Source organism: Topomyia yanbarensis, chromosome 3 (genome assembly GCF_030247195.1).
Source record: "Topomyia yanbarensis strain Yona2022 chromosome 3, ASM3024719v1, whole genome shotgun sequence".
Taxonomy (NCBI): Eukaryota; Metazoa; Arthropoda; class Insecta; order Diptera; family Culicidae; genus Topomyia; species Topomyia yanbarensis.
Genome location: NC_080672.1, coordinates 121,332,447 through 121,356,897, shown reverse-complemented (window position 1 = coordinate 121,356,897; position 24,451 = coordinate 121,332,447). Strand labels below are relative to the sequence as shown.

The following is a 24,451-nucleotide window of genomic DNA, read 5'->3' as shown; positions in this document are numbered from 1 at the left end:
CGATCAACAATAGCTTTATTGGTAGCTGTAAGTTCTGTCAGACAAAAACAGTTCAAGCTAAACAGACGAAAATTATCAGAGTTCTGATCAATTAACCCAATTGAAAAAATCTTCAAAATCAACTCTTTTTGGCATTACTACGGACACGACAAAAACTTCGGAAAATCTATTTATGAATGGTCCTTAAGATTGTTTGCTTCCAAATAAAAAGCGCCCTATGCTATATTTTATTAACACTTTACTTTTAGACATGCATGCTAAAATTATTATACAATAAGTAATGATGATCATGTGTCATTTTTGAATCTCTATTATATTTTTTGTTATTTCAACTATTAACGAGACCAGAGTTATAACATTGTTTTATTTCATTCTGATCGGGTTAGCGACCCCTTGTGAATGATTCACAATGAATTCTTTTTACATTAGCTTAGGAAGATGTACGACGTTCAAATAGATATTTGGAATAATTACGCGAATGGTTTATTTATAATTCAGATAAATAATCTCATTTTGATAAAACATAAAAATAAATGAAATCAAAGGCCAAGCTACAATTAAATTATAGTTGCGATGTGTTGAAAATAAGTGGCGTCATTAATTTCAGTTTGAACAAATTCACAATATATATCATGCTGATTAGCAAATGACTATGCTGCTGTAAAAACATGAGAAAATGCATTTATTGAATCCGTCGAGAAAACATTAAATCGTATTTGTTGCACCGATATGTTTATTCAAAATAATAGTATACCTATAATTAATAATTATGTCACAACAGTGCGACGAATGTGATTAACGAGTTTACACACGTCCCCATTGTTGTTGAGTTACCCAAAATTTACAACTGTTTAATTACTTTCAGCTGTACATAAAAACATATAATCAAGTATACATATCTATAAACGAATCAATAAGTTCGTTTGTTTGTTCCTGATGGGCGGTTTGCTATTCCCCCGACCCATTACTTCACGCAATCGAATCTGCCCATTCCGCTCCAAGTAAGCTGTAGTGTTTATTTGCACAATTTTTCCAATCCCAATATTTGCACTGTCGAAATCGAAAACCAAACTGTGCCCGCTGTAACAAAATTTGAAATGGTTTTCGAGGTTTTCCGTTCACCAACATCAGACGAAATTGGTAACTTTTATTTGTCCGCTGTTTACTTCCTGCCTCGAGCCCTGTAGCAAATTTTTCTTTCGACATCTGCCACTTCCTGATAGCGTGGGTGGCCGCCACAATTGCTGAATCAAACACCACCGATTGTGAGCCTTAGACACATCCCGAACGTGAGAATGATGATAACACAAACGAACACGAAAAAGCACAAATAGTGGGCACTAATTGGCATGCGAAACAGTTTCGCCGACATTTGCAGCGATGAGGCGTACAGTAGAACAGTGTTTAAATCTTCCGACGAAGTGTTCCGATGGACGAAGGGACGAATGCTGATTAGGTGACCGCAGGTTTGTGTACGACGGCACGCAACCGTAAGCGATGCTGCCTGTAATTAGAAGAGAAAAAAATCAGTTGAGGTATGTTTTTAACTGTGTATTGCAAAGTAACAATAAAACGTTAAGAAAAGTATTGGTTATTGGACTTAAGTTTGGGGGTTTCGGTAACTACTTTTTATACGTGCACAAATATGTTTATTTTATAGTTCCAAAATAGAACATTGATGAATAATGTTTATCGGGGAATTTCGGGAGAGATGGCGCGTCGGGTAAGATGCCGCGCTTTCTATATCTCGTATATAGAGTCAGTTTACTACTATAATATGACATTGGAAGTTTGTTTTTCGGAGAATTATATTACTGGAGATGTAAAATAATCCTTATTTTTACCTCACAAAAATGTTATTAATGATTATGTGCATCCAGTTGCATCGCGAAGTACCGAAAGGCGAAAATTTTCAGAAATGCATTAGTTTTTTAAATTGCTCAATATTTTTTTTATAAATCATGTATCGGTTGAATAGCTGGGACCTTTTAGAATGCATTCTGATCATGGTCATCTATAATTTCAGATGAAAATGCCGTCGTGCGGCATCTCTCCCCTACAATTTGGAGAGATGCCGCATCAAAATTGCGGGTGAGATGCACCACTCGATTGAGGTTCACGCAAAAGAAGCAGGCCCTTTTGAAACAACAAATCATTTAGTTGAATTTGAAATTTGACTAATGACAGTTTCACACTGAAATGGGCGTTTCTTGAAAGCATGTATTTGGTTTAGTTCAACAAATGCTGTTTGCATAGAAACATCGTTGAAACAAAATAAAATTTGTTAGTTCGAACTGATCCCAACATTAAAAACCTACAGAATATTTGTTTGATTTCAACTAAATTTGAGTTGTTCTCTCCTTCGGTTAATACTAAAGATTTTTTTTTGTTTCATCGAAGTTGTTTGTTTGGTTCAACTTATCATAATTTTGTTGTTTCAAACGAAATATTTGTTGAAACTATTGAACAGCCAATAAATGAATTTTTGTGTTAAGTATTTCAATCAACAGTATTGATTCAATCAAATCTTGTTTATTACTGTGTCAAACAGGAAAATTGTTAATTAAAACTAAACTTTGTTTATTCTTATTATTTTTTCCGCGTGAAGCTAAAATGTATTTTTTTACAGCGGAATGTCATTAAAGGAACATTTGCGTCAGATATAGGTTTTTAATAAGCAATATGTACAAACTAACGGACTAAGACGACATATAGGATCATTAGTTTATTTATCTATATATTTAAAGGGCTAAATGGATCTAAGAATTGGTTATTTCGGTTTATTCTTTAAAGTTTTAGGCACTAACATTTGTGAATGCATCAATTTGTATGTTTTTTCGCAAAATGAAACTTTCATGAATAAACCTAAGTGATATAATTTCATTGTACGGAGAAACCGTCAAAAACTGCTTTTAAAAATTACATACCCTTATTTTAAAAAAAATCGAGTTTTTTTTATTATTTTACCAGTAAGTATAACTCCTTGAGAATATTTTCGCAAATTTTCATATAGATCCGAGATCGAGATAGAAAGTTATAGCACTTCTAAGCGCACTTCGACTACCAAGAGCAGTGATACTTGAAATTTTAAATTCTTGAAATTTTAAAGATGGTCGGGTTTACCGACCCGAACCCGAGAGCTTGAAAATTGAAAAACCAGAACCCGAGAATGAAAATTTTGTGAAACCCGAACCCGAGAATTTCAAAATTTGATAACTTGAACCAGAAAATTTATAATTTGAGAAACCCGATCCGAACATGATTTGTTAACCCTTTGCGACGCAGTGGGACGCATACGTCCCACCTACTTCTCTTATGTTTTTATTGGATTTCTAGTTAGCGTTGACATATAAATACGAGTTCTTTCGTTTTTTTTACAATAAATTCAGCTGTGTCTGAACTAAAAGTCGTAGAGATCTAAATTTTTTTTGCAAGTATCTCAAACATTGAAGTAAATAATAGATTTTTTGCAGAATTTTTCGTAGGTCATTTTTTCGAAAAAAAAATATCAAAATATGCAAAAATGGAGTATATTATTATGTTGGTCTATAAAAGATTCTGAGAGACAGGGATAACTTCTCAACTAGCATAAAAATAGATTATGTGGTTTTTGGGGACAGAATTTAAAAATACAAAATGACGGCTGGACAATGGCAGTAATTTTTAGCCAAACGTAGTCTCCATATATGATCCACCATTTTGAATTTCACATTTTCGACGTCAGATTCAGAATCCCCTTGTAAGACGTTTTAGGTCAATATAAAAACATAAAATTTAGCCAAGCACAGTCGCCATATTGGATCCGCCATTTTGAACTTCACATTTTCGACGTCAGAATCAGAATCTGCGACCCCGAAAACCTATATAAAACTAAAAATAACAGTATCGTATCACGAAGTAAAGTTAATTACTACAAAATAAGACTGGGTGTTGTGTACAGACATAAACATATGGTTGAAGTGATTTGCTCAAACCCCGAACCCGACCCGAATAAGAAAACTCCAAATTTGAAAAACCCGAAGCCGACCCGAACCCGAAAGTTTAAAATTCCAAAAACTCGGACCCGAACCCGAGAATTTCATATATGAAAACATGGAACCCGGGTAACCCGAGAAGTTTAAATTTAAAGAACCCGATCCCGACCCGAAACCCGTCGGGTTCGGGTCGGGTCTGGGTTTCGGGTGCAAAAACCCATCTCTACGAAATGTCGTTTTTTCCAAAACGATTTTTCCGTGATCACGATTGTCGAAAAACCAATCAACCAATTTTCTTCAATTTTTCAATTGGTCGTAATTAATTTTTCTATATAGGAATATGTGTCTATTTATCTATATATTTATAAGTGCGATGTATATCTAAGTATTAGTTACTTCGGATTGTTCTTCAAAGTTTCTGGCACTAATTTTTGTGGTCGCATTGATTTGTAGTGATGTCAATATTAGGATAAAAACGAAACTATCAATGAATTAATGTCAAGAAACTCAGCTGAACAAGAAATCACAAGAAACATCAACGAGAGCTAAAAATACTATTGTTAACCATTTTTCCTTTTTTTAAAAAGTTCGTGAAAATTTTGTGATTTTTTTCATGACAAAAACCATTTCCGTGTATTTGAGAAGCTTGTCGCAATTGATAAAAATGATTTAATCGAATATTGAGTGGTTTACTTTGATGCAGGATCGATTTTTAGAAATGTGCGGCATCTCTCCCCAAATTACCCTATTACACAAGGTTACAAAGAAAAAAAACTTCCATATTATTACACCGAAAACCATTCAATGAAGAAAATAACAAAACAAATTCTTGTTTTCGTAATTTATGAATGGTCCCTTAATTGCCCCAAAGATCGATGATTCTCTTTTTAGTCCGTCAACGAACCGGCGCCAGTAACTCTGTTTCGTAGCTTTCATCAAACTCTTCATTTGCGTATCTATCGTCGCGTACTGTCGATAACCAGCGGGTAGCCCGTCGTCCCGGAAGGTTTCATACGTGGCGGTCTTCACCGCGTACACGTTTGAGCACTCTTTGTATCACCATTGGTTGGGAGGACGATCGCGAGAGTTCGCGTATGGTACGAGTTTAGTATGAGCTTAAATCGCGGTATCGAAAATCTAGCCAACCAGGAACCCGTACTCTTCCCCCAAGGAAACTTTTGTGTGTGTACGATTTTCCCGGATATCGCGAACAAGTAGTTCCTCCAATCGATATTTCGTGTGAGGTCAAACAAAACATTCATTGTATTCGGTGGCCTTGAACCGTTAGCAAAAGTAATTACGATTGGCAGATGGTCGCTTCCGTGGAGATCAGGGATTACCTTCTATATGCAATCTAACCGCAGCGATATCGAGCAGAAGGACAAGTCTAAGGCGCTCGGGTGCTCTCATTTCACCCGTATTTAAAATGGGCGCTCAATAGTTGCCGCAAAGCTCATGAAGCGATGCAGATAGATTACCGTAACCCCATGCCGTACCGTGGGGGTTGAAATTATCTAATTCTAGTTTGGTAAGCAACAACTTAGGGACCATTCATAAATTACGTATCGCGAAAATTGCCCAAAATTGATTCCCCCTCCCCCCATGTAACAAATTGTCACAATTTGCTCTATCCCCCCTCCCCTATTACGTAACAAATTCTTAGAAAAAAATTTTTTTGTTCAGTTAAAACATGTTACGTAACGATCTAGCTTACTCCCCCTTCCCCATATGTCACAACATGTCACAACTTGTCGTCCCCCTCCCCCCCTAAATGCGTCTCGTAATTTATGTTTGGTACCTTAAGTGCCTGTCGAAGGGAGGTTTATTCGATTGAAAGAATAGCCCTTTTGATCCCCAAATGTACTTCTCTCGATCCAAGCGAATTATATAATAACGGTTAACGCGCAGAAACACAAAAGACGGAAAAAATACTTAAACCTCGAGAAGACGGAGAGTGCACAAGATAACCTTGAAATAGCACTATTCTTTTTAACGAGACACTACACGGACTGGCAAGATAGGCTAATCGATCCGAGAGTCACAGAACGAATGATTTTTGGACGTTAAGAAGTGCCTACTAGATTTTTACGCAATCTGAATACAAATATACCCAGAAATTTTGTATCCAATTCTGTACAATGTATAAATACTATAAATAACAAAGCAAAGGATTTTTTGAAAGCAGTCATTATTTGTGGTCTGAACAGTTTTTCCCTGCTCGCCCAGCGAGCATGAATTGTATTACATAGTTGGCATCACCCAATTAGATGAGTAGCAGCGTGATAATATAAGAAATTGACTGTTTGAAAATTATGCATTTCCTATTTTGTAGTCGTTCCATGCGGACGTCAGTACGTCCGACAGCAAATACTGGTCTTATCGAACTGTTAGCAGTATACCAGCTTGAAATAACTTCTACTATCTATCAAACCACCAACATATCGACTCACATAATTTATTTGTTTCTAGGGTTCAAAAAAAAATTTGGAATATATCTCCAGCAATTTACTGTGTTCAGATTCTATCGTATACGCATTGCATTGCAGATTGAATTCATTTTTTGGGGACCGATGGCAATTAACGGTACAATTTATAAGAAGAAATTTTAAATATATTCCATTTCGCTACGGTCCATTCCGACATTATGCACCCATCTTTTTAATAAGAAAACATCCGTACTTTGTAAACATTGTATCATAATTTCAACAAAATTAGCGTGCTCAAAGCATGTAGATCGTACATCTACAAAATCGCGTGTAAACACAATGTATCAAATTTAATTATTTTTCACAAACTGAATCCCACCACATATATTATTCATCCCTCTGTATTTTCCCAACGTTGACGTCAAATGGCCACCATTCGCCAGATGTGAAGCTTGTGCGTGCCACAACTTCGGCAAAAATACCGACAAAACCATACCGCGCTACATCGCGAGTCAGAGCTCACACATCACGGAACTCCCAAAGCGACACAAGCATGTTTCAAATCGCTTAGAGTCCACTATGTTCTGCGGCTGCGGTTCCCCCCATCCGTTATAACTTGCACAACACGTATGTAGGTCGTTGGACTGAAGCACACACTCCATCGGGGGAATGTCCACTTTGGGGAATTGGTGCGTTTCACGAGTCCGGTGTAGTTCGTTCACTCGAGTCGAGAGCATGGTGGCAGGTGAAAAGGTCTCTTTGGTGTTCCATCTGTGAAATTAGATTTGCTGCTGCTGAAACTTGATACCTACTCATTTACATACGACCTGCCTGCGTGCGAAAACTTTCCTTCCCACACGAGCCTCGGGGAAAGCGCGCACAGTTTTTGGTCAGGTCTCGCTGGATGGCTACTGAATAGATGGTTGAGCAGCGATTCCCTCCATCACAAACGCAGAGGCTTTCGCATAAATGTACGCAGGAAACTATATGCTACCACGGTTTTCATTTCAAACCCCAACTGGAAATCGGGTTGGTTGGCTATCGTCCACAGAGATATGGGATGGCTTAGGGATGTGCTATGATGTCTGGGAACGTAGCTCGGTGGAATTTACCAATAAATTAGCAAGGGACTGGAAGATATGATAGTATTTTATTATTAAGAGCAATAGCACCCAAGAAAGAGTAAAGATGTGAAAGAAGAAATTTTAGAAAAATGTGGCATAGGGTCATATGAGCAAGCTTAGAGTTTCCCGACGACTTAACCCTTTATCTTCTACCGCAGTATTGAGGATATTTTGGCATTGAGTCTGCGGCATGCCCGGACAAGCGTATAGAGACTTATCGATGAAGTAGTGAAGTGACTTCCTTATAGTCGATCATAAAAAAAGATAAAGAGAGTGTACCTTGATGGGGAATCCATCAGCAGCCATGTGCGTTGGCTACCAACAATGTGATCAATCAATACACGCTACTATTTGGAGCTGATGCTGAGGCAAGCACAATAGTTGAATAAATAAAACGCTGCTGCATGCAATGTGTGAGAGAACAAACCAGCTCATTCAAAGAATTTTTAACGTCGCAAAAATGCTTAGTGTGGCAGCTATCCGTGACTTAATTTTTTGTCGGTTCCGGCAGCATAAAATGCTATTTCGTTACCCTAGGTGTGTCGCAGAATCAGGTGATTCGTATTCGATAAAAATGCCAAAGCACGAATTTTGTGAAAACATTCGGGGAACATTAAAAAATAAGAATATGAAAGACTCGAGGACATTAATTAGAGTTATTTTATGTGGTAGTAGAGTTGGGCATTTTCAACGAGATCATATAATATAATAGTTAAAACTAGAAAAGACAGGAAGAGCTAAATGCTTCGTGAAGATATTGGGTGGGGGGGGGGTATGTGAAGGGGTGTTACTTCTGTGTATAAGAGTCAGGGGAAGTAGGGTGGACAAAGATGGCAGGGGGAGAACATTATTTCACTTTCAGGCTTCGGGAGATCAACGGATGGATTACAGAATCTGGGACGCCGGATGGTCCTCCTCAAGATGGCAGGGGTTTCTCCAGACGATTTCGTAGTGCGGCTCAGGTGTTGATCGGCTACATTTCGAGTTGTGCGTGTGATGTTCGTGCTGTAGGTCCCGTGTTTGTTGGCTCATTCGACAGGGATGTTTTGTGTCGCCTTGGAGTCGCATCAAACCATCGTGGGTGTATGGTACAGGTGGAAGAGAGGGCTTCTGAGAATGATAAGGAAAAAGAGGCAGTTAAAGTTGGATATTGATGGTTTTTACGAAGGTGTATATAAGGGACATATAGAGGACATCGCGGCTTGCCAACATATCTCGAACCGGGACGTTAGGTGGTCTTCTTCGGGCCCGGAGGGTGTCCATAAGCCGAGACCTGGCGGAACTGTAGTCGGTCCACGCCCAGACAATGTGCTCGATGTCGTGATAGTCATCGCCATAAGCGCAGATACCACTCTTCACGAGCCCAATACGTCAGAGATGTGCATCCAGCGTGTAATGGTTTGCCATGAGTTGCGACATGTGGCACGACCCCCATCCATCCCCTTGAACCAAGGTTTCGTCGATACCTTAGGGACAATCGAATGTAGTCAACTTCCTAGCTCCCCATTGCTCCACGAGGTTTGCCAACTTTCGAGGGTTCTCTGATGAGTAATACTGAAAAATTCGTGGAAGAAAATTGGTCTTTCAAACACGTCACCTTCAAGGTTAGCTAAGGAGTCCGCCTTCTCATTGCCCGGAATGGAGCAATGAGAAGGGACCCACACCAAGGTAATCTGGAAAGATTTGTCAGATAAAGCACTTAGTAGCTCCCGTATTTTCCCCAAAAAATACGAGGAGTGCTTGCCTTGTTTCATCGAGCGATCCGGTTATTGTACGAAGAAAGTTGATCCTTTGTTGGCATTTCTGTTTCAGATACCTAATGTGGCATCCCCAAGTGCCTTTCGAGTCGAACCAGACCCCTAGATATTTTACTGTGAAGACCTGAGCTATAGTTTGACCCATTAGTAGAAGCTGTAATTGTGCTGGTTCACGCTTCCTACAAAATACAACTAGCTCAGTTTTCTCCGTAGAGAATTCGATACCCAGCTTAATAGCCCAAGCAGACAAATTGTTCAATGTATTCTGTAATGGTCCTTGTGGATCGACAGCTTTGGGTCCCGTTACAGAAACCACGCTATCGTCTGCAAGTTGCCTTAACGTGCAGGAATTGTCAAGACATTCATCAATGTCGTTGATATAGAAATTGCATAACAGAGGGCTTAAACATGAGCCCTGGGGAAGGCCCATGTAACTAAATCGTGATGTCGATAAGTCACCATGCGAAAAATGAATGTGCTTTTCCGACAAGTTTAGTAAAAAGTTGTTTAAAGTTGCTGAAAGACCATGCTGGTGCAGCTTCTCTGAAAGAATGTTGATAGAAACTGAATCAAAAGCCCCATTTATATCTAGGAACACTGATGCCATCTGCTCTTTGCTAGCATAGGCCATTTGAATTTCGGTTGAGAGCAACGCAAGACAATTGTTCGTCCCTTTGCCTTTGCGAAGGCCAAATTGTGTATCTGACAGTAAGCCATTTGTTTCGACCCAATTGTCGAGGCGGAATAGGATCGTTTTCTCGAATAACTTCCGTATACAGGACAGCATTGCGATCGGTCGATACGAATTGTGATCGGAGACTGGTTTTCCTGGTTTTTGGATGGCGATGACCATCACTTGTCTCCAATCGTGTGGGACAATGTTAGCCTCAAGAAACTTATTAAATAAGTTCAACAAGCGTCTCTTGGCAGAGTCTGGCAGATTCTTCAACAAGTTAAATTTGATTCTGTCTGGCCCTGGAGCTTTATTGTTACACAACAAGAGAGGAAGTGAGAACTCCACCATCGAAAAAGGTGTTTCGTTCGCGTTATCGTGAGGGGGCGCGGCGCGGTTGATCTTCTGTGCCGGGGCGGAATCCGAACAAACCTTCATGGCGAAATCAAATATCCAACGGTTTGAATATTCCACGCTCTCATTAGTACTGTTTCGGTTTCGCATACGTCGGGCAGTTCCCCAAAGAGTGCTCATCGATGTTTCTCTCGTTAATCCGTCGACGAACCGGCGCCAATAACCGCGTTTCTTGACTTTCATCAAACTCTTCATTCGCTTGTCTAACGTCGCGTACTGTCGAAAACTAGCGGGTACCCTGTCGTTCCGGAAGGTCTTAAACGCGGCGGCCTTCTCTGCGTACACGTCTGAGCACTTTTTATCCCACCAGGGATTGGGAGAACGTTTTTGTATGTTCGCGCCGGGTACTGGCTTAGTCTGAGCATGATTCGCGCTGTCGAGAATCAAGCCAGCCAAAAAGGTGTACTCTTCCTCCGGAGGAAGTTCTTGGGTAGATTCGATGTTGTCGGATATCGCGGCCGCATAGCTGTTCCAATTGATATTTCGTGAGAGGTCATACGAAATATTGATTGATTGCAATTGTCTTGCGCTGTTGGTGATCGAGACTACGATCGAGACTACCTTCCACGCGCAATTCAACTGTAGCGAGGTCGAGCAAAGGGATAAATCTAATGCACTTGGGCGCGCTGGGGGGAGGGATCCGTGTCATTTCACCCGTGTTTAAAATTGTCAAATTGAAGTTATCGCAAAGATCGTGAATTAAGGAAGACCGGTTATCATCATAGAGGCAACCCCGTGATGTACCGTGAGAGTTAAAGTCTCCTAAAACAAGTCGCGGTGCAGGCAGGGGTTCTATGATGTCATGTAGCCGGCGGTGCCCAATCGCGGTGTTGGGGGAAATATATATGGAAGCTATGCAAGGATCTTTGCCTTTGGTTGTTACTTGACAAGCGACAACTTCAATACCTGTTATCGAGGGAAGGTTAATTCTGTAGAAGGAATAGCGCTTTTTGATCTCCAAAAGCACTCCTCCACAGGGGGTGTCTCGATCCAGGCGAATAATCTTAAAATCGTGGAAGTTGAGATCTATGTCGGAAGTTAACCAAGTTTCACATAATGCAAATGCATCGCAACTCAAACTATTTATTAAAATTTTGAAGGAATCGATTTTCTGGATGATACTTCTGGAATTCCACTGTAAAACAGTGACCTCGTTCGATGAGTTAGCCATCGAAGGATACAATCGCTGAAAGGAGGGGCCATTAAGCAGTCAACTGCTTCAAAAATGTTCTTACTGTAGGGAGAAAAGCTAACATAAGACTTTTAATAGGATCAGTTATATTGAAAGTTTTTATTATCCAGTCGACTATGTCCGAGAGTTTGATAATTCCAGTGCTGTGATTATTCTCGAACTGAAACAAAGGAACACTTGGGATTTTTGATGTTCCTGGAAGTGCTGGGAACTCCTTCGCTGAGCTTTATCCTCCGATACCAGGAGCTAATTGCTTCGGTTTCGTTGCAACACTTCCAATAGATGTGACTTTCGGAGCCTCGTCAAGGGATACCTTCTGGCCTTTACAAGGAACTTTAGAAGAGGAAATGTTCCTCCTGTTGCTATAACTTCTAGGCGCCCTAGTAGATGTTCCCTCTTGTGGGTCATTATCTTCGCCCTCGTTAGGAGGCAAGTGAGTATAGATGTTTGTTGAGGATGGTGGCGTTGCTTTCTTTAGCATTTATGCGAAAGAACGTTCAGATCCCACCACAAGGGAACTAAACTAAAACTAGTTTATCCCCGCGTAATTTGTACGCGGGACATGCCGAGATATCATGCAGATTATCTGCACAGTAAGGACACTTCTCAGCATTCTTACTGCACGAATCGTCCACAGCGGGCCTTATTGCTACAATGGGTGGCTGTGTGACCCAATTGTTTACACTTTGTGCAATTCATGACCCGCGGCACAAACAGACGCATAGGCAGACGAACCTTGTGCAAGAGGAGGTAATTTGGCAAAGCGGTACCAGCGAATGTCACCCGATAAGAGTTTGATTGGGGGTACGTTTTTGAACCATGTGTGTGTGTGTGTGTGTTAACCTTCCTATCTCCCACTAGCTGGTAGTGATTTGCAGAAAAAAGATGTTTGCATGTATTTAAACATTCATGCAAATAACTTGGTTCACGGATTTAGGAAGGTGTTAGCTCAATTGACTTTCCGATGACCCATTTCGTGTACAGTGCCAGACATGTTCCGAGGTCATCGTTCCATCAACTAGCCCCGCCTTACTGTAATGTTTGTATCAATTGGATTGTAACATTACAGTAAAACTTTCGATTCCATTTAAGCAGGAAATCGACGCGTATTTATTATAATGGTTCAATTTGTATATATAACATAACACATGTGTACTAGAACTTACCATTTTTTCAGTTTTCTACCTTCATTCCTATCTCCCATTTATGTCTCCTTTAACTCTCATCCACATTTCTTGAATTCCTGCTTATTTAAGAAAGAAAAGGGGAAATAATAAAAAAGAACCGATAGACTCCGTGTTTTCCTCAGCGCTTCCGTTTCTCCTAGTCTGGTGTCACTACCTGTTGGACTTGTGTAAGTTGTTCCATTGGAGATCTCCAAGGAGCTGTAATTGGAGGAAGATCTGACTTCTATCCAGAAGTATCAGTTTTTCACATTAATAGATTATATGTGTACACTACAAAACAATCCGGTCTATAATGCAACCAGTTTTTGAACATTTATATGTACATATACACACATAAACACATACACATATATACACACATGTATACATAAAACCGATTTAATCCACCCATCAGTGGGATGAGACACCTCTCATACATATAATTGTATTATTCATTAAATTGCCAAACGCACGCAAAGCTGGCAAGCAACTATATGTGAGACAAGCACAGCCTCGAGTCCTGCACGTATAACACGTATAATAAACTGAATAAATTAAAAAACAATAACAAAACAAACCAAAAATCTAAACAATTATGAATAAAAAAAAAGTTATTCATAAAATGGATAGAATGATCCATATAAATCAAATTAATAGAACAAATCAAATTAGCTCAAATGAAAATCAGACAATATTAAAAAAGTTATGAAATTAAGAGAGTAAACTAAATTGTTTCAAGCTAACTAACTGTCATCCAAAAACTAAAAGAACTGACTAAACCGAATTAATAAAATGAAGAAACTGAACAATATATGAACTGGGAAATACTAACAATTTAATAAAATGATTAAAACAAATGAAACAAATAACATGAATAAAACAATAAAAAAAATTATTGAATTAATAAGATAAATAATATGAATAATGTGGATAACACTAACCGCCATATTTGAAAAATGCAAAAACAACCAAGTCCATTGCAGCCGCCAGAAAATTTGTCGTCTAAGTATTGAAATTGCCTTTAAATCGCATTCGCAAATAGCATTTGTTCCTAGGGGCAATTAGCACAGGCGAGTTAAGTCTAACGTCAAATCATTTAAATCGCCTGCCGATCTCCGTCCGCATTTTTTTTTGACCGGGTGCTGACTCCATTCAGATATCCGAACCGGTTCCGGAATGAGTTTAACTGGGAATCAGTGAAATCGTTGCATCAACTAGTCAAGTTCAGATGGCGCTGTCGATGCTAAGTGGGAACATTTTTTTGGTAGCTCGCTCGAGTCGCGCACATACATAGTAAAATAATTGTGATGTGACGATAAAATCACTACGTCAAATTACACTATTCCAACGATATTTTTGCCTACCAACACATAACACAACAGGAGAAACGACCTACCGAGCGATTAACTTCGATTTACTATTAAATATACTATATTTCACTGCAAAATTTTGTAAACTATGGGAGAAACACAAAATCACTTCCGAGAGATTCGGCAGTGCTGCCACTTTTCCTGGGGGTACGTTTTTGAACCATCCCCCGCAACTACTACTGAGTGCAAACGCTTGCACTCAAGTATTTTCACTGGCTGAAGTAAGCGGTCTCTAAAACGGCCTACCCCGTACTGCAGCAGATCCTCGCATGTCAAACTCTCATCGGTGACAACGCCTTTAGACTGTACTTTTACAGCTGGAATATACACGTGATAGTCCTATCGTTTGCCTGCTTTGAGTTAGTTAGCACGACCCTCAGCCTGTCTGAGCGGACCTTTTTTATTTCGATCACAGCCGAGAATCGTTCCGTCAGGTCTTTCGAAATCTGTAATAGATTCAGCGATTTTGTTTTGGGCCGAAAGAAGACCACAAAGGGACCGGTCGAGAGCTCTGGATATTGTTTGGGTCGGGGGAGAGCCTTGGGAGTCGATTCGACCTCCATTTGGCCGTCCGGGGAGGGAGCCATCGACACCGTCGACGCACGGGGTTAGCACCCGCGCAGACGGGAATATGCCGTAAATGTGTCAAAAGAGGTAGATTTTACTTATCTGTAAATTTGTTTCCCACGACGCACCAGTCCAGCTTAGGGGAAGATGGGGTAAAACGCACCCCCGAGGCAAAATGCACCCTTTGCTTATATCGAAAACTACTGAAAATTTATAGAAAAGGATAACACCAGTCAGAAGTCCGCCAAAGTAAACATACTTTGTCAAAATTACATAACCGTACATCAATAGCAGCTCGAGAAATAAACAAAAGATAATTTCGTGCTCTTCTCATGTCATTATCGTGGCTCGTGCAATAAGGATTTTCAGCTCTTATAAATGCAATTTGTATTATTATATCAGTGCATTCCAGTTCTATTTACACCTTTGTTCATTATTCTGTCGCACTATATATGAAAAATTTACTAAATAATTCACTTTTTGCTAAATTTGTATCTCTGCTCCATCGGGGGCAAAATGCTCTCTTCTTTGATTTGGCTGATTTTTTAATCGAAAACAAAAAAAAATGGTTTGAAAACCTACTAATTGCATAACCTAAGACTATTTAATGGCACACTTTTGTGAAATCTCGTTAGAAAACAAAACTACTTGCTTGTTCATCGAGCATTCTGCCTCGTTGTTGCGGTGCATTCTTCCCCGTTGTTGTAGTGCATTATGCCCCGATGTTGTGGTGCATTTTACTCCCGAACAGGTGCGTTTTGCCCCGCTTATTTTTTAAAAGGCAATTTTTAATGATTTTGAAAAATCGAATATTTTTCATGTTCTTGATTATTTTGCAAATCATTATGACTGTGATTACAGAGGAAAATGTTGGCAAAACGATATCATTAATTAAATTCTCCCGATTGGTGTTCTATAGCTGAGTTATGATCATATTTCCTTAGGGGGTGCGTTTTACCCCATCTTCTCCTATATAGCTGGCTATTGTTCAATCCTCACTACGCGAACAAAAGGCTGAGGAATGCGGCCTAACGATTAACACACGCACAAAAGAAGAAAAAAGTCCAAAAACTCGAGAGGTAGAGAATGTGCAAGATAACCTTGAACGGGGATTAGTACGATTCTTTATCTCACACTGACGGACTGGAAAAAACACTTGCTTCTCGATAGACCGCTCGTAAACGAATGAACTAGCACCTTCTTGGTACCAGTTAGATGCTAAATCTAGACTAGTACCAAGATTGGCACTAGTTAGACGCTTAATCTAAACGTCTTGCATGAACATAAACGACTGGCTTGTCCCGAGTGATGTCTCGGAAGTCAAGCACAGAAGTTCGGGCTTTGCTGATGCGAAAAGTGTAATCCGAAGCAGTCTTTTGGTTTAAGTACCAAACGCCTGGAATCTAACATCTACCTGGTACCAAGAAGGTGCTAGTTACTGCTGAGGAGAATCCGAAACGCTAAACACTAACTAAGTTAGGTATTGTACCCTTTCGCACTAAAACTGGTTCATTCCAAAAAATTTTTGCTTTTTGCACAATTGTGATGATTCTACTATCACATTTACAAAACAATACCGATATTAAATAGCGCAAAAAATTATGAAACAATATTAAACATATACACTAGAGGTGTATCAATTTGAAATTGTGTCACTGTATGTTGCAGACTTTTGTTACTCACTGTATCTTCCTGCAGAGAATTTTAGTATCAGCTGTTCAGTCAAATTAAAACGCTGTTTATTAGTACTTTTTAGAAAGATTGTCGGTTCTCACGGGGAAGAGGGATACCAGGAGTCTGTCTTTACCAGGAGGCTTGTTGGTACACTTGAGTGATTCGTAGTTACGCTGCCCAAGCTCGGCTCCTGCCAGCAGAAGACAAAAGATTAGCCCGTAAGTTTTTAAGCTTGTTTCTTCTGGTTTTCCGATCTATATATTTCAAATCCTTGCTCACACTTGAGTAATATGGCTCTAAATTTTCATGACTTTCCCAAATCTCTATCTAATTGAATGTCGTTAAAAAGTAAATTAAAAAAAAATTTCAATCTAGTTTTACCGTAAATACAGTAAATATATTCAACGGCAAATGAAAATGTGTGCACAAGTTGAAGTAAAAATTTGATCTATTTGGCTGTATAGAGCGTACGTTGAAGTCAACATAAAAACACACTTTTCTGGATTTCTCAGCATGTTGGATCCATCCACAAACCACGTAGACCGAAATTTGAGAATTTTAACTCCGAATAGTAGGGTGATGAACCTATTTTCGCCGTGCTACCCATTTGAAGCCGTCGGTTAGAGCACCGTCTTCCATCTTTGCTCAACGCATTGAGTGAAATGATAAAGCAACAATAGGGCATCTCTATTCTAGCTTTCGTTGCACTTAAGGGGTTACATATGTTGCGGTTGACCAAAAAATCGACCAAGAATTTTTTTATTCTTCTATCCTAAAGTTGAGATTCTTAAGAATTTTATCTCAAATTTTTGTGGAGATCGGAGTAGTAGACACAAAGTTATAGCGTTTTGCGTTTTGCTCCCTTATGGAGATGTGGCTTATACTTGAAAATTTAAACGCGATTATCTCGAAATAATGTTTTCCAAAAACGTCTTTGCGGTGAATACGATTGCCGAAAAAGTTTTCAATCGCCCTTAAAACTTTTTTTTTGGCTTGTTCGTAATTGAACTGCCGTGTCCTTGAACGATTCCTTTTTTTCGTAAAAAATTTTCATATTAATGTTATGAATTTTTTAATAATTTTTTTCAGATGAAAATAGTGATTTTTTTGGAAAAATCGTCCACGTTTTCAAAAAGAAGATAATTATTTTTTTTCAATCGTTCAAGGACACCACACGTACATATACTAATGATTTTTTTTTAATTTGATGGTTTCAGTTGAGCTGTTGGACTGGAATCGTAGTCACGGCAATCCTCTTGGAAAAAAAGCGTTTTATTTTTTATGTTCTCAAGTGGAATTTGCGAATTTGACATTGTCCTACGCTAGACGTATAACAAGTATTTCATAAAAATATGGCTACATACCTTTATAAAAATTCAAACTTTTCGCTTTTTTCCCGCATCTCAAAATATATAACCCCTTAAACACGAGCATTTCATTGTTTTCAGGGCATTTGTGTTATTATTTTGCTTCTTAACAACAAAGCAAAGATGTTGATGCCAATTTGTACGCATGACATTGACTGTAGGCCGAGTAATTAATGAATTAGTGAGACACCCTCCCTTATATGGGTAAAATAGGCACTTTGCCTTAGAACCGGTTTGCACAGAGTTGTACCGGGTCAACGCGTAAAATTCAACGGGCGTTTAAATCAGTGTAAATCGTTGCAAGAGAAATTTCAAACTAATTAACTCGAGTAAACACATTGTTGTAGAAATTTAATTACACTACTGCTTGATTCACCGAAATTAACAGAAAAATAATTTTAAAAAATCGATCCACTTATTGTTAAAAATTGGACTTTTTCTTGTTAATATTTTAATGCTTAACTTTTATCATTTTACCAAATTTCAATGGTTCATGCATTTAATGGCCCATGCATGTCTGCTAACTAGTGGTGTCTCAGGTGACAATTCACGACTGCAGGATTTCCAGTCGAAATCTTTTTCGAAGAGACATTTTGGAAGATCGTCTTTAGAACTGTTTATTTTGTGTTATTCCTAGATTTTTCCACGATATCAAAAATATATCTAAATATATGCAGAAACAATGTTTCGCGTTGTTATATTGTCCAAAAAATTACGTAGGTTCTGGGTTGAGTGGTTGCCGAAAGAGCAGTTACCTTAATAGTGTACTACCTTTACATAAATATATCCAGCTGAATCGACTAGTATGTTGAACACAACTCTCTGTAAATCTTATTTACAATTAGTAATACGAGAATAACAAAAAATCAAAGTCTACGTAGACTTTTGCAAAAAATCCACCCTCTCCCTCGTAGAGAAACATAGACTTTTGCTAGACGTCCCCCTATGAATCTACGTGGTTTATGAACAGCCCTTTACTAACAGCAAGACTGTGCCGCTTAATCCGAGACGTCTGATCACTACTCAGAGCTATCACATCGTATAGTAGTTAAGTTCTTGTAACCCATTTCTGTTTTTCTATGTGTAATTTACAACGGTGCTAAATGAACTCATCTTGAAACACCAAAAATCGGTGAGAATTTGTTCCAATACTACCTGAAAAGACGGGTTACGTTCATATATTACAATTACTTTTGGCCAACCCTAATGGGAAAGTTCGTTGTAACTAAAACCACGAAGTAGCAGTCCAGAAAACATAACCCTCCATCAACCACAACTGGCATGGTGCAACCAGTCGTAGTTTTATGTCTAGCATTCTATTCACTTTCAACAGCCGTCAGTGGGTCGTAGCAACGCCTATCCACTTTGGGTGATATTCCAGCTAAGAGAGAGAGAGAGAGAGAGGGAGAGTGGAATGTGATGCAAGCTGCGTGCTTCTCATATGAATTAGCTCACTCTAGTTGAAGGATAACTCAACGGTGCTGATTCGCTGGTTTAGAGGGGTAACAACGGTAATGTTTATTGTGTTATATTTACAGCGGAATGGTTTACCACCCGGAGACGGTGAGTTGTGATAAAGACACAATGTAATCGATCAATGTTATGATAACACTGCACCATCTCCTATTCCAACTTTAGATATAAATAACATGGATGATCACAATAACAGGTTCCTATTTTACGAATCTAGGTTCTAGTTTTTGATGGTAACGGTTTTCAAGTGCACCAAAAGGCCCCTATTAGTAAAAGTGGAAACACTAAAATGTCGACCGATGATATGTTCATTCGCATATGTGAGTGCTATTGGACGTAATATATGTAGGCGTTGTGACAATACGAACCACGTCACACCAGAAGGCACAGGCTCCAAGTGCAATGCTGGGATCACGTAGAGTTCTTGTGCGTGAAGTGATAATAAATCTCCGGCACGTTTGCACTTACTTTGGCTCAGACCAGTATCAGCTTCGGTGCGATAAAGGGATGCTTTTCTTGTGGAGAATTGAATTTAGGCACAATTTTCACGGACATGACAAATTTGGACCGAAAATTATAGAAAATTGAATACACTTATCATCAATATTCAATGGCGCTACCAAAAATGTCAAACGAAACAACCTCGCATTATTATGCAAGATTAAATTATAATAACGTTCGTTTTTAAGAGAAAAGAACTTTTGGTTTTTTCTCGTTTCAAGGTCTAAGACATCCATGCAACATTTTTTTTCAACCTCCGGAATACTAGCACTAAACCTATTTCTCAGATTGAAAACATACCCATATTAAATTGGCATAACTTTCCTTATCTAGAAAATGTCGGTATACCGTAGGGAGATATTTGCAGCTACTGATCTTGTATCAGCATTTTTGGCAATTGGTGGAATTAATTAATTTGGCCTGAGGCGAGCCATCCCATGGTTGCGACAAAATATATTAGGGTTCACTGCTAATACTGCAGTAATCCCGAAGCTCAGAAATGCCATGTATCACAAGTGATAGATTAGTCCTTCATTGGGGGGTGGTGGTGTTCGCTACCGAATATATCAGGAGTTCAAATGTTTGCCCATTTCTTCGGCATAGTGTTGAATAGTAGCTGTACGTTCCTTTCAAAAGAATACTTAGCAACATTAGCCCTGTTTATCATAAATCATTCTTTCTTGTTGGTGAGGACGATGTCGTACAAAAGCTCTGGTTCGTAAATTATATCAACTTTTCACATGGAACAGAATAAAAAACCCTCGTGCACCAAAAAACACGAAAATGAAAGCTTATGAAGTCGATAAAATTCTCCAAAGCTATCATAGCCAAAGGTTAGGTATTTAACACCAACATATTTTTTACTGTTTTGATCATACATATCAAACATCGTACATGGAATTATTGATGAGCAAGTTGTTATGAAGTAAGTTGTAAGTAGCAACATAAACTAAAGGTTGCAAGGTTTTGGTGTAGTGATTCTCAGTCAGAAGCACAGATTGAATGATTCAGAAAACAATATCTAGGGCTGTTACTTACTATAATTTCATAATCTTTTAACTATTATCGAAACTAGATTTATAACACAGCTTACTGCGAAAATTGGTTTCTGTTATAACTTTGTTTTTCAAGAATCATTTAATCAAGATTTATTAGATTTTATGGCTTCATCCTAAATGCATGATTAATCGAATTTGTTGAATGATGCGCAATATCAGATTTAAGATGTTCGTGAACATATTTACACTTAGAAACTACTAAAGAGTTGTGTGCAATACACGACCTCGGTCACATTGAAAATGCAGCATGTCTTGCGAACACTATGTGCGAATTTTATATTTCTAGACTATTAATAATTTTCAGATTCTCTGAAATATTTGCATAAAATGTACTGCGCAATGAAACAAATGAATGAAAACAGTTCAACAATGATTTCATTTAACTGATTTTCTATTAGCAACTATACAATGTTGATACAATTTACAAATGTTGATATAATTTGCAAAAATAGTTGTTCATCAGTAAACGCACAGAATTGATTACTAACAAGTGCCAAGTTAAATCTAGTTACTAGAAGGATTTTTTATAATTCAGCTAGATTTGGTATGCTATTACAACAGCCAACATGCAAACTGAAAAAAATTATCGACAAAACGAGTGAAATTTGTATTCAGCGCGAATTTGATAAAATTGATAATAAATGACAATTCAAAATCTGAAAAATGCAATTTTAAATTTTAAGATAGGACTCGTGTTTAAGTAATAAGACTACCAAATTTAAAATGATTTGTTTCCCTATTTTTAAACACTTCACTGAAAGCCATTCGATGAAGAAAATAACAAAACAAATTTTTGTTTTTCTAATTAGTTGATTTCAACAGAAAACTGAATAACGTAACTAAATTTTCTCTTAATTTTGAGAGATTCTCAAATAATAGTTATTGAAAATTATTATTGATTTTGATTCAAGACGCACATCATACGAAATGACAGCAAGTAGCTAAGATGCACACCTTACTGAAATACATCAAGGTAGCGACAGCAACTATGTTCATACACGCTGGGCATAACGGTTAAGCACGTAGGTAGTTGTCTCAGCTTGGAAAGCTTGTTTTATCCTGGACGCAACTACCTGAACCAGTACACAAAAAAAACAGAAATTCAACTGACCTCATTTTGGTTTTACCTAGTTTTTCTTTAAAAACATTTCAATAAAGGGATGATTTTTATTGACATTTTTTTCAATACATGTGCACTGAAAATTGAAAGTATTGTCGAAAATTGTCAAAATCATTCTATTTCGGATGTAGTCGATTATATAGTAACATTTCAATTAATAACCAATGTAATATGTAATATGATAATTATTTTTCATCGTTTGAGATTCCAAACTAGATGTGGAATAAGTATGAAGTTTTTTTTGTAGTGCTGGATAGTGTTTGTGACTAAATAGAAAAAAATATACCTTTATTCTAAAATTCAAATCAATCAATTTCCAACAATCCTTAAATACCTTTGGCTATTTCGTCTCATTTAAGATTGCAGTTTATAAAAAGATAACATTATGAGAAACATAACTCTGTATTATATTTACGTGTGAATTACTGAAATACGGAATTTTTCAACAATTTAATTCCATACCTTTCATCCGTCGGTCGGTGAAACAAAACGTTTGAAATATCCTATGTTGTATTTTACGATGAAGCAGTTTAATTCAACAATGAGATTAGTTGAATTCTAGTCGTTTGTGTCTTGGCTGAAAAGGTAGTGTAACGGCATATGTAATTGTGTCTGGACTAAAACAAGCGTTAGAAGCTGAGACAAGCGTTTCAAGCTTTAGCTCATGTAGTTTTTCAAGTTTTGTGCTTTAGCTTTTTAAGTTTTGTGCTAGGATGAAACGTTCGTGTCCAGACTGAAACTGACAGCATCAAACCAACAACGTTGGATTATTGTTTTCAACAAAAATTTAGTTCGCCCAAATATTAACTAGACGAAACCAAAAACTCAACTAATTTTTTAGTTGAAATTGTGATGAATCGGTTTTCCGTGTTGGAAAATCGTTTCTGATATTTCGAACGCGTTTAGTTCGAGAATAAAAACTACAAGAAGCAGCCCTATGGGGTTGCACGAACTGTAGACGTAGGACTATACTACTTAATGTAAAATATTTATTTTCTTAGTACTTAGTGTGTGGGAAAAAACACCCGGACCGGTGAAGAAAAATCAAATTTTAGACAATATAATCACATCTCATGTATAGAACAAGCTTTCTAGTTGCTCTCAAACAGATCCTAAAAGATTAAACACCCATGGATAACCCCAAGTTTGTAGATGTGTTTCGATGCCACAGGATTGTAAAATGGTTAATATTACGTCATGAAAATTCAATTCTTCCGTGACAATTTTTTTGTCTGCAAAATGCCCTGTGTGTATGCAAAGCTCATGATTTGTTGGGATATTAGCATTGATCGGAAAATGCTTTCCAATGCTGCGCATTGCATACATACACGACATTTTGCAGGTCACCAGAAGCTGTTCATTTTACCACCGCCACATGTTCATTTTACCCACTCGCTATAAACATGTCTCATTTTTGGACATGTTTAGAAATCAAGAATCATGTTTGAAAAAATGTGTTTATGACGAAGTATTTTTACCAGATATGTACAAAACATGTCTAACAAGAAACATAAGGTAATTGTAATATCTCATTCACTTATTAGTTAGAAAATAATGACTTTGCTTAACGTGTTCATTTTACCGCCAGTTCCCCTACCTACCAACACATTCGCCCCAAACATTGAACCCAAGCGTACAATGCAAAATGAGTCAACGCTGATGATGATGGGTAGAGCGAAGGAGACAACTAGTACCACCACGACACTATTAGCGCATTTCACCAAAATTCCACGCGGCCTTTCCCGATTGAAAGGAACGGCCGCGCTTAGCCCATCTGTCATAATATCGTGTTTTGCATAGCGAAGGGCTGAATGATAACACATTTTGTTCCAAAAAACAGCCCTGCGTTATGCAACACTTTGTGCAGGTTGATTATACCAGTTGCAAGTTGGGCCAAATTCACCAAGTTCCGTAAAATTCCTTTTAAATTACAGAATTGATAAAATTGCTTAAATGAGCTGAACTAATTAATCAAATCCTGTTTTAAAAACTGTCCTTGCGTTTAAACCAAAATGGGAAGCTTATTACTACCACTACATTACTTAATTTCAAGCGCAAATAGCAAATACATGTGCTAGTTAAACCAAAAAATTACTGGCAACATTACAGAGGCATTTAGGAAGCAGTTGGGGCGGTCGCCTGTTGGACGACACTGGGTAGCGTCCCTCCACAGCCAGTGTAACGGTCTTCTAGCTCAGCTACACTGGCTGTAAAAAACACAGCGCAGTGATCTGCTTCGCCAGCCGTTCAACAGGGAACTGAGCGTGTCTGGCCAAGTCCGTTCTTTAAATAGTCGATGATGACGTCATTCATAGAAGCGTTGCGCGCTAGGTACACCAATCCGTCGTACAGGGCTTGGGAAGCGCTATCTTCTGTGTGTTAATGCGCGATATTTTGACAAGGTTGTATATTATTTAATTTTTGCTATGATATCAAAAATCTTTGGGTTTATCTATTGGAATCTATTCTTAGAAGTATTTCAGGGCGATTTGCGCAAAAAATTGAAAATTTATCGTGATATGGCTGAATTATATGCGTTTAAAATTGGATCACTTTTCGTTACATACCATTTTTGTAGAATTTGCAGAGTGCACT

The 24,451-nt window shown here is 38.2% G+C and overlaps 1 protein-coding gene across 1 annotated transcript in view; it reads right to left on the bottom strand.

The window, feature by feature from the left end:
- Positions 1–715: 715 nt before the first annotated feature.
- LOC131687176 (uncharacterized) overlaps positions 716–24,451 on the bottom strand; it is a 71,813-nt gene continuing 48,077 nt past the window's right edge. The window contains exon 5 of the mRNA XM_058971229.1: positions 716–1,504. Within this exon, the coding sequence (XP_058827212.1) occupies positions 1,250–1,504 (255 nt within the window). The 3' untranslated portion in view covers positions 716–1,249. The remainder of the gene's footprint in view (positions 1,505–24,451) is intronic.